Source organism: Orbicella franksi, chromosome 6 (assembly GCF_964199315.1).
Source record: "Orbicella franksi chromosome 6, jaOrbFran1.1, whole genome shotgun sequence".
Classification (NCBI taxonomy): Eukaryota; Metazoa; Cnidaria; class Anthozoa; order Scleractinia; family Merulinidae; genus Orbicella; species Orbicella franksi.
Genome location: NC_138150.1, coordinates 8873747 through 8884987, shown reverse-complemented (window position 1 = coordinate 8884987; position 11241 = coordinate 8873747). Strand labels below are relative to the sequence as shown.

General features: G+C 42.4%; 3 protein-coding genes across 3 annotated transcripts in view; 1 reads left to right on the top strand and 2 right to left on the bottom strand.

The window, feature by feature from the left end:
* LOC145491160 (uncharacterized) overlaps positions 1–11241 on the bottom strand; it is a 66514-nt gene that overhangs the window by 12635 nt on the left and 42638 nt on the right. The gene's annotated exons all lie outside the window — the stretch shown is intronic.
* Positions 24–5807, top strand: LOC145491149 (neural cell adhesion molecule 1-A-like). The gene is made up of 4 exons (XM_081470306.1): positions 24–821; positions 2593–2674; positions 4663–4965; positions 5489–5807. Exons 2-4 carry the CDS (start codon positions 2611–2613, stop codon positions 5785–5787), a joined length of 666 nt encoding a protein of 221 aa, XP_081326432.1. The 5' UTR covers positions 24–821; positions 2593–2610; the 3' UTR covers positions 5788–5807.
* LOC145491114 (uncharacterized) lies at positions 6793–11202 on the bottom strand. The gene has a single exon (XM_081470257.1). The coding sequence runs from the start codon at positions 10616–10618 to the stop codon at positions 7304–7306; it is 3315 nt and encodes a 1104-aa protein (XP_081326383.1). The 5' UTR covers positions 10619–11202; the 3' UTR covers positions 6793–7303.

The window sequence follows — 11241 nt, the reverse complement described above, 5'->3', positions numbered from 1 at the left end:
AAAAAGCTATTGAGCTATTTCAGAGTCAGACTAATTGTTGAACTTAGCGCCTTCGCGCGTTTGGGAAGCGTTTTGACCATTAGCATTTCATTATTTGCTCCAAGAAGGGCTTCTCCCTGGCGATTAGCTCCGGCTTAAATTTTCGGATTACGGGCAGTTTTAACTCCCCGCCCACACTACGCCAGAAAAATTTCAAAACGGCGTTTTCACCCTGAAACCGCATCAAATGTTTTCCGTCCACACTACGCCAGAGAAATTTGACAACGCAGCAACCGGTCATTTTGGATTTGTGCTTGAGGAAAACTCGGGTAGGGAAATCACTTTATTATTATCGCGATTTCATTGTTTTCGAAAAGCTCCGTTTTCATAATGTTTTCCGTCCACACTAAAACGCAAAGCCGGCGTTTTCAAATTCCTCCGGTTTGAAGAACGTTTTCGAGAAGCTCCGTTTTCGTGACGGAGTGTGGACGGTGGGGCTAGCCGTAGAAATAAAACTACGTTTTCAAATTCCTTCGGTGTAGTGTGGACCGGGCCTAAGTTGAAACACTTTCTCGCACGCTATTGGTTAAAATAACGTACCCACTTTTCACCTTAACTGAACGGGAGGGAAGCCACGAGAAGCTCATGAGACTCATAACGATTTGCATTTTTTTCATCAGCCAAGGGCTTTCTGTTAGAAAAACTTGAACCTTCCTGTTCACATATTTGTTTAAACGTCCACATTAGCATACTTTGCAGAGTGACAAGTGACCTGAACATGATCAAACAACGGGGTTATTTCCAAGTCTGGCAGCAGTGAGGACTTTTTCAGGACGCTTTTTGTAAGTATTTATAAATGAAAAGTGATCAAATTTTCTAGCAAACTGGATGAACACATGCTCATTTGAAATCTTAAGCGTGACCTTTTCGAACCTTCATCTATGTACATCGGCGTCTAGCGAGGCGACGTATTTTAATATATTTGGCGCCTAGATGATGATCTGAGACAATTAATATTCAGAACGCGAAATGAATGATCAAACTTAGCGAGGCAGTGCAAAATTAAACCGAGCGATGCCTCTGTCCATTTTAAATAGCCTACATTGTATCAAGGCAACTTCCCAACGAAAGTTCGAAACGAAGTCGTACATCGTATATTCATGCATGTGCTTTGTGTAAAAAAACTCTAACCCAATTCAGATTGCGATTGTCCACGTTTTATAGCTCAGTGATGGAAATTTTCAAGTAAATCCTTTGTTTCCATAGATAAGACTATTAAAATTTCAAACTATATCTCAGGAATTTTAACTGCTAGCGAGAATACTCTTTCTTGCCTAAATAAATAGATCGACTTTCAGCCGCAAAGAACAGCCACAAAGCAATATGCAGATTCGAGACAAAACAAGGCTGCATTTTGTTAGTCTTCTGTTTTTGAAATTTGACTTATTCGTATCAGCTAACCAAGTAAATTTGACATTTCATTAAAATGCGGATCTATAATTAACTTGAACTACGAATGTTTAGTTTTGCCATCAGTTGCTATTTTTCCGGTAAGCAGACTGTGAAAGAAACGTTTGAACTAAAAAGCGGCCGGGCAATTTTCATTTATTTCTGAAATCAGGCTACTATAGCTAGTGTAGTAAATCTCATTATGACTGGCTTTAAATTATCAGTTGGAAATGAATGTGGTTCTAGTTTGAAATTTAAGACTTGACGATTTTGGTTTTACACGGCTTGAGTGCAGCTGAAAAATTCAACAAATGGTGACTTTACAGTTGAATCGTTTAAGCGGTTCCTTTGGCATAAAAGTGTTGTGTCGAGTGAACTAATGGTACGCAAAAGTGACAGCTATTGTAGCTTATCGTAGGTTTCCTAAATTAAAAATGCTGATTTCTTAACTTTGCCTTCATCAGATCAACTCATTGCATTTTTCATTTCACAGAATCAATTGAGCCCGCGGTCCCGTGCGTTGTTGCTATGCAACGTGCCATACGTAGCTGATGAGGGCTCGTTCTAGGTCGTTTTAATGCTATATTTCCTTCATTTTCTTTTTGAAATAAAAGCATTCTGGATTTATTTTCTGGAAAAAAAATATAATTTCCTGTAATCTTCCCTTTTGTAACCTTATTACTTCACAGGCTCGGCTTGGCTTGCACATAGCCTGCGAGCAGGCTCAGCTTTGAGTCACACGTGCGAGCGGCGAAGAACAAAGTGATCCGGCGGGAAGGAGTCTGTGCACGCGGAAATAAAACGCAAATAATTATGATCTAACTTGCAAAATCAAAACAAAGCTTTAACACCCTTGTACTGGCAAGGTTTCGTGGCCACCTCAACTTGAGTTTGTACGGTTGTCTTTTGCGTCAGGAAATAGAACCAGAAGAACTCGCGCTCCAGACCTTCATGCACTCCTCACCCTCTCGAACCGGGAACGACTTCTAATGCTAGCTCAAGGGAGACTAAATTCGAGACAAAAGTGGGGAGGAACTTTAACAACCTCGCACCAACAAGCAATGTTTAATTTAGTTAACTCTCATTCTTTGAGCACATCTGTCACTCAAGCATTTCTCTATATATTTTCGCACTAAATTCATGTTTGGTTGGAACATTGTCTAGGTCTGCGATTGCCTCAATATGTTTACAGCAGCAAAAGTTTCCATCACCGTGATGCTATTGGTAATAACCACTTGTAACACTAGTAAGTAGCTGTAAATGTACTCTTTAATTTCAATTCCTTTGTCTTTGAATAAACAGCAGCTCCAATTAGCTCTAGTTACTGCACACGAATTTAACTTCGCACATCATTATATTTCTTAGTTGCACTCGAACCTCTATTAAGCGGCTGCTCTCGGGGACGAGACAACTGGCCGCTTAATATAGAGGTGGCCGTTGAATAGAAGTTTTCAGTATTACAGTGTATAGCTGACAATTTTTCCGGGACTTTGGCCGCTGGCCGCCATATAAAGGTTGGCCGCTTAATAGGGGCCGCTTAATAGAGGTTCGACTGTATGTGACTAACATTTCTTTTCTATTGTTTTCTGTATTTTCTTTGTCTCTGTTACCAAAATTGTGCGAAAAATGGTTTGATTTGATTTGATTTGTATATATAAACAATAGCCTCCATTTGGCGCGAAAATATGCTCGGACATTTGAGCGCGAACATTCTTATCTGTTCCGAGAATTGAACAGTTTCCCGAGAGTGAAGCTCGAGGTAAACTGTGAGCTTCGACGAACAGATAATGTCCAAGGACAAATATCCGAGCATATTTTCACGCTAAATGGAGGCTATTCAAGCCTTTTTCACAAAGTGCGCAGTTTTGTAAATTGAGGAATATCACTCGGATATTCCCCAGTTTTAGCTGAGGAATATTCAGTCACTTGACGCGTTAAGGGACTGTGCAATAATTACCTGGAGGGGAGGGGGTTGTAAAACTAGGGGGGGCATAGGAGAAAATGACAACAAGAGAGAAGGGGGGCTGGATGTAAAATTTAATACATACAGGGGGGGCATTACTTTTTCATCCCTTTTTGCAACCTGGAAAAGTAGTGGAAGAGTTATTAGAGTTCAAACATAAATACTAACATTGGAATAAAAGTGGCAAATTTATCAACTCTAAGGTGATGACCCTTCAACTGACTCTTCGACATACGTCGAAGAGTCATTTGAAGTGATGTTTATACCGGAGGAAGAACTCCAACAAGTAAACTAGGTATGACGGAATCAATGGGAGGGGACTTTTTTCAAGGGGGGGGGATAGTCTTAATATTATCATTATGTGAGGGAGGGTTGAAGTTAATTTTTACTTAATGAGATGGGGTATGACTTAGTTTTGGGGCATATTTCAGCCATTTCCCAGCCCCCCCCCCCCCCCCACCCAGGTAATTATTGCACAGTCCCTAAAACCAATAGCTCGCGAGCAAGAACATTCGATGGATTATCATTAACAATTATTTACCGAAGTGGAGGTGAATAGTAATCACCTCGGAGTTAGCCAATCAGAGTGGGCGAAAAGCACTATTCACTTGTGTGGTATATACTAAAGTAGGATATTTTTGCATATAGCTGAGGTGGCTATGGGAAGAAAACTGAACGTTCACCGTAAACCAGGGGTTAGAGTTATCGATTGCAGATTCGTCTCAACATTATTTAAAAAGTTATGGAGTTTCAAGTTCATATATTTAATATGGCAATGTACGGAGTTGTAAAGGGGTTTATCAGCACAAAGTATCTTAGTTCTGTTTAATGCTCATTGCCTTGCCGCATATCGTTTGCACAAAGAAATTTGACATTAATATCAAAGGTGGTAATAACAAAATGGCTATAGTACATTGGCCACAACTAAGTCACTTTTATCGTTTTGTAATTTTAAACAGTCCAGCACAATTACCACTTTTGATAGCATCATGACGTCACAACATGGTGCCTGTACAGAACTCGGCGAATTTTTGGAGAGGGTTCGCTTTGTTCGTGAATTATGTTTTTTTTTCGCGAAATATACCCAAAATTCCTGGTGACGAAGGAGAGTGAACAAGGCATGAACTTCATATGAGCTTAAGATGGCGACCGTTTGCGGACGATCGACGTATGTGCTAAAGAACTGATAAATGACCTACGCGTCCATTCTGTATCTCTGTGCTAGTCGTATTTTAGATAAATTCCAAACAGCAGACTGCTTCACCTTTTAGGTGCTGAGGTCAGCCTCCCGTTCAGAAGAATCACCGCACAGCAGTTTCGAACCAGAAGGATCAAATGCAATGTCACAGGAGAGACCTTTCTTGCCTGGGAAACGCCCTCTAGGGAAGCCAGTCTTGGACAACCAGCTATTGAGAGCAGAAATATTACACTGGAACAGAGCTCTGGACGACTAAGCGTCGAAAGGACTGGAAACGACTACATTTTGATAATTCGAGACGTGATAGTCAGAGATGGTGGAAAATACTACTGCAAAGGATCTAGGCAATCAGAGAGCTTCACTCTTGACGTCGACTGTAAGTGGAAGATATTAAGCCATCGCAGGCTCGCAGCGATAGCGAAAGATGGACGGCCTGCTAAACAGTTAGATTATGAGCTCGATATTTCTAACGCAGGCGAATGATGAAGCTCAAGGCCAAATCAACCATCACCTCATAGAAACTGAGAGCGAATAATCTGATACTTATAGTAGAATTCTGACTAAATTTCCTTCAAAAAGTGACTTTTAATTATTTATTCCTCGTGTCAAGGGACTGGCTCTTCTAAATTATATATTTTTTGCCTACACGAAGGGAAAGCAATCAAAGTGATTCCTGGTACATTGGATCCAATTACAGTGGAAACTCCATTTAACGAACCTCTACATTACGAAATCCTCGGTATAAAAAACGATATTCTTCGCCCCAGGAATAGTAAATATATGGTAAAGAACAGCGATATAACAAAACCTCGTTATAGCGAACGTCAGTTGCCATGCCGTCTTTTGGCTAGTCGTTATATCGAGGTTGCACTTTAAAGTATTTGTCATCTTTTTTTCAGTTGTAAGTCATGGTGTGAAGACACCACAACAGCTGAAACTCGGCGAGATTGGAGTGATTGAACTGGGGGTATCCGCTTACCCCCCGCTGAAATACAAATGGCGGAAAGGTGGTCAGCCCATGACTCTCCCCATGGAAGGAAAGTCTGTTGATCTCTACAGTGGCTCTGTAACAATCGCTAGGGTGGAGAGAGGCGACCAAGGAAGCTACTCGTGCACAGTGGTCTGGAAAGCGGGCAGACCCAGAGAAACAGAGGACACTGTCGAAATTCAAGTTCTTGTTGTTGGTAAGTTAAGCTAGACCTTCTCAACATAGCTGTAAGTGAGATTGTACCGGAAGGCGACCTTCAGCCGCGGCCTCCGATTCTTCAGTTTTCTCACTAAAACAGAGGACCCCTAAAGGCTGTTTACAAGGAGGGAGGGTTACCCTAGCAAGCGGGTTAACCTTAGCTGGAGGGCAAAATATAGCCCGGGTTTACAAGGAAATTTCACAGGTAGGGTAACCCTACATCCCGCGGGACAACTTAGTGCGCAGTTACACTCAAAGGATCTAGAAACAATTATAAAGTTAACCCGGAGAGGCGGGTTAACCTTACCTGGAGTGTTTACAATGGTAAAAGCTATCCCGCCTGCCAGGGTAACCCTAGGCACGCAGATAGAGTAACCCGCCTACCCGGGTAACCCTAGCTGCCTTGTAAACACGACGAAATAAAAAGAGGAAATGTCTGAGTGCTAGGGTAACCCGCTTGCTAGGGTAACCCTCTCTCCTTGTAAACAGGCCCTAAATCCTTCCGTCAGGCAAGATAACAGAGGGCATTCCTTTCGGGTAATTTCAACGGCCAATCAATGTTACTAACAATCAATGCAGCGTTTCTCCCCAAAGATATCCGAACTTCATTTCAAGATGGCGGATGGACACTAGCCTGAAGGGGGTGTTGCTTCCGAATTCATGGATCGCAACGAAGTTCCTCGGAACGTCTCACAGGATTGGCTGAGAAAATGCTATACGAGCAATAGTAACAATGGACCCTAGGCTTAAAACAATAGAGCTTCGTGCTAACAAGATCCAATGAAATCAGAGGCTCTAAAGAGCTTCATGACAACAAAAATTAATCTGTACCTAACTTAATTTCCAGGAGCAAATGATGCTCAAGGCGACGGTTTCGTTTATTACTTCTGAACGAATGCCACACAACGTCCGTGAAACGTGTTAACTTATTTTATTTTATTTATTTAGCAGTAGGACGGGGGAACGGAAGCTTCACCTGCAGCAAAAAATAATTTATTGAATACTCTAGAGTCATGACATTGGTTTTAATCTAGTGCTTTTTAAATTCCAGTGACTGAATTAAGCGATACTTCAGGATAAGATATAACAATGCGTATCTTAAAGGTATTTGCTAAAGATTCATTTAAACCCTCAGCTATAAAAGAAATTCTGTTTTTTTGAAAGAATTCGTTGTATCGCTAATATGACCTGTAATTACTGAATCGAGGGCTTTACTAATCAAAATAAATTCGAAACGCTAAGCGTCTGTGATCCAAAATGACATCTATGCCGGGCTACAAATAGTACAAAATAACGTATTGTCAAACGCGTAGCAACAATGGTAAAAAGGGTCACCAAATTCGTTTGGCTGGGGCAATTTGGTGGGGCATGCAAACCTTGGTGACCAATAAAAACGAAAGGTCTGATGGCAAAAATGGTTCTTATCCGGAAAGACACTGCTTACTGGGAAAACGTTTGACGTAGTGTCTACAAACAGGAAGTTTCAAGATTGAGCCGTTTTCCTGTTGGTTCTACGAGAACCCTTCGTTTAGAAGGCATTAACGTATCGTACTTGGAGCTTCGAAGCCTTGGTGGCAGCCACTTGTGGCCTTCCTAGACTTATGCAAAGACGATGTAGATTGCAGCTTGAGTTTCTCAAGGCATGGGCCAGCATTTTCACACCAACATCCGTTATTGGGTTGTTGGCCAGGGACAAAACCTTCAGGTTGATTTGCTGAGTAGGCAATGCTTGCAGCAAACTCTTAACACCCTTGTCAGTTACTAGATTGTAGCCAAGGTAGAGCTCTTGTAGGTTGCAAGACTTGTGTGCCAGAGCCTTTTCCACAAACATGATTCCGTCGTCAGTGATCTCGTTGGAACTTGCGAACAAGACCCTTAGATTGCAATCTGCCGTGCAAAGTGATTCGCAGAGATCTTGCATGCCGAAGTCTAGAATTTTGTTCTTCTGAAGGTACAGTCGTTTGACATTACAAACTGGACTTCTGAGAGCCCTGCTCAGGTGGAAAACACCGTTGTGGGTTATTCCATTGGAACTCAAGTCTAAAGTGTGAATTCTGCTGCTTCCGCTGCAAAGGGCTTCACTGAAATATTCCACACCCAGATCGCCGATTCTGTTGTTGCCAAGATGGAGTTCTTCCAAATGGCACCAGTCGTTGAAGAGCAAACACGCAAGGTATCTCGCCCCCTCGCTTGAGATGTCGTTGCCTCTCAGCCCGAGAATCTTTATTCCAAGAAAAGAGTGGCTTGCGCTTATTTCCAGGAACGACAGCATAGCGTCCTCTGTGATACCTGAGCTTGTCAGATTAACTTGGTCCAACTTGCAGGACTCCTCGCAGATGGAGGTGGCCACCTGACGGAACCCGTCGTCTTCCATAGCATTGCTCTCGAAGATGACCCTCTTTACATTGCTCCCAATGGCCTCTTTCAAGCAGTAAAGAATCGCTTGTGTTTCCAGTGGGTCCGTGCCAATTTCTGTGAAGACGATAGGCTTTGACGATATGGAAGAGGTTGCTTCTCTTGCGAAAGGATGGCCCAGTTTAGTCCCGTTTTCGAAGAGGCATTTGCAGAGAAAAATGATTGCTTGGTTATCGATCACTGGTTCGTGGACAAAGCTGTTCACTTTGATAGCTTCAGTTAAGTGCTGCATCAAGCACACAAAAAGGCCCCTGCCTTCCTTTCCATCTTTACATAACCCAGCCACGAATTGCAAAGTAGCGCAGTGATTCTCGTTGGCTTTTTCCAGAAAATCCCGCAAATCGCCTATAGAGGAAGACTGAACAATTCTTCTGGCGGCAAGATACTCTTGGACTGAAAGGCAACTGAAGCAATATACGTCCGCTTGTCTGAGTAGATTGCCTCGTGAGCGACATAAAAGGCCAGCTTCCTCAAGAAAGTCAGCCTCGAATGCACTAAGTTCAACATGGGAGAGATCCTCTTTTCTAAAGACATACCTTTCGTTCATTATTCCTTCAAAAGCGAGACACGAGAGCTTTTCGAAGACTTCTAGAGAGTTCTTTGAGAAAATAACGTGATCCGATGGGAATGTCTTGTGTTCACTTTGGTCGGATTCTGCGTTTGTTGCTGTGTCAATTGATCTCCCGAAGATTTCTGTTGTCGAGGAGGGTAACTCGAGAGATTGGACTTCTTGTGACGTTCTCGTTGAGGCCACGAAGTCTAAGTACAAACAAAGTAGATGGCAGTTTTCAGGTAAACGGCAAAGAACTTGAAGATTCGGTTCGCTGGAAATGCGATTTCTCACTGTGGCGATAAGCTCTTTATTGTGCTGGAAAAACTCTTGGATGTAGATCTTGAGCTCCTCTGGCTTAAAGCAACCAAGCTCTACATACCGGTCAAATGCCACCATTTCTACTATCTCCGATAGCAAGGGTGTTGGTCGCGAGGTGACAATGATAGTTGATTCCGGTAAAAGTTCTCCGGAAAGAAGCTTTAAGACGATAGAAGACACGGTCATTTTCTCTTCATTTCCTCCCGTGCAGGTGTGCTGTACGAACGACTTTACAGTCCACTCGTTGAGGCCATCAAAAACAAGGAGGACCTCTTCTGGATTTGACGCAATCTTCCGGTACACAATGTCCCCCAGTCTCGAACAAAAAGCCGAGTGATTAAGAAAGTCTTGCAAAGTAATGAGATTATCGATAAAAGCGAGTTCTTTGAAATTGAAAATGAAAACAAAATTAAGATTGCAAAATCCGCTTTCTGCAGTATTGAATTGCTCCACAAGCTGCAATGTGAGCTCCGTTTTTCCAATTCCCGCTGCCCCGGTTACAAGGATTCTCTTCGGTGTCGCCGAGTCTCTATTCGGTTTTAACAAGTCCTCAAGCGAACGAACTGGGATTTTTTTAGTTCTGCTGTAAGTTCTGAATAATTCTTGCTTGTGTTTCTGTTTCTTAACTCCTCTATATTTCAGTTTCTGCTGAGAGATGAATAAATTACAAGGGATACTGTGCACTGTTGCATTACTAGACTTCATCAGTGGTAGTTGGACTGTTGGCCTCTTTTTATCGCGTATCTTTTCCCTTTGTTTTTCCAAGAACAATTCCTTCTCTATCAGCATATTAGTGGACTCTGTCACGCTATTGTGCCGTAACAAAAGCGTGCAGAAATAATAGTCTGAGATTCGCTCGAAGGCGCTCGTTTCTTGCCAAGTATAGACGAGTTCAGTCAAATTCAGAGTGCCAGAAAATGTCGCAAAGGTCAACAAAGCTATATTAAAGATTGATGATTCGAAAGCTTGATCAGCGTAGCATATAACTGCAGTAGCGAACGAGATTGCGTCGAAAGGTAGATATTCCCTCTCCGTGGGTAAGACAATTGAGTGCGCGAGGCAGTTGTAAACAATAAAGATCACGGCACACATCAACCTCAGGCCGAGTTGAATAGAGTGAGCTTTAAACACAGCAGTCGAACCCTTCAACTCGGCTAGAATTTTGCCACGCTGTTTTGTCGTCCTAAGCTTGAGCCACGAATTAAATCGATCGGAGACAAAGGACATGTAGAAATGGACGATTATTAGATTCAGTAAAACGAAAATTACAAACATTCCCTGCGAAACGCCGCTGTATTTGTTCGTGTAGTCTTGGAAGAACTGAAATGTAAGGTCCTCTCGTTCGCTCACAGCGCTATCGACATCTCCATCCTTTACTCCACAACGAAATTCAGAACTAAAATGATCTTGCTCCCGCTGCCACAAGATCGCCTGCAACGTGGGTATCACAAGAAGCGCGGCTGTCAAAATTCCGCGTTGAAATTTTCCTAAGCGAGTTAGGCTTGGCGACTCGAACGTTTTTGGCAGAGGAATCCTTAGATCCTTGAAAATCTCCATTTTGTCGACCAAAACCACTAGCTTGGCTGTCCATAGCTGCTCAAACGCTTTCGAACTGAGGACATTTCGTTATCGATGGTCGAATCGAATGGATGAACAATCTGCCTGTGCCGATCCCCATGATTACGGTAGTGGCGCTGTATTGAAGACACCCGCGTAAATATTTATGCCCGATGAGAGCAGGTGAAAACAGATCTAAAATGAAGTTTGTCACACCACCTGTTAAATGCTAGTTTGATGTCGGCGAACAATGGCAATGTAATATCTTGATGCTCCGCAAAAAATATTCACAAGTAATCGATCACTTTGTCCTTGCGTGACTGATGACACGTCACTGCTCTGGTATGCAACTTATAGACAATTTGGCATCAGTCACGTGAAGTGCGAGCACAAAATACAAAAGCTGTGCTTTCAAAATGGTTCCCTGCGCGTTTGTCCCTCAAGAACGGCTGGAAAAAGAGAGAAATCAATTCATTCATTTCAATCTGAAGCCTAGGAGAGAAAAGCTGGGAATTAGGTTTACAATTATTCGTCATGCAAGAATTGTTGCGTGACTGTTTCTGTCGAAATTATTATTTTTTTCTTTTTTTGATAAAGTGCTTTGAAATAACTACAAAAAGTGA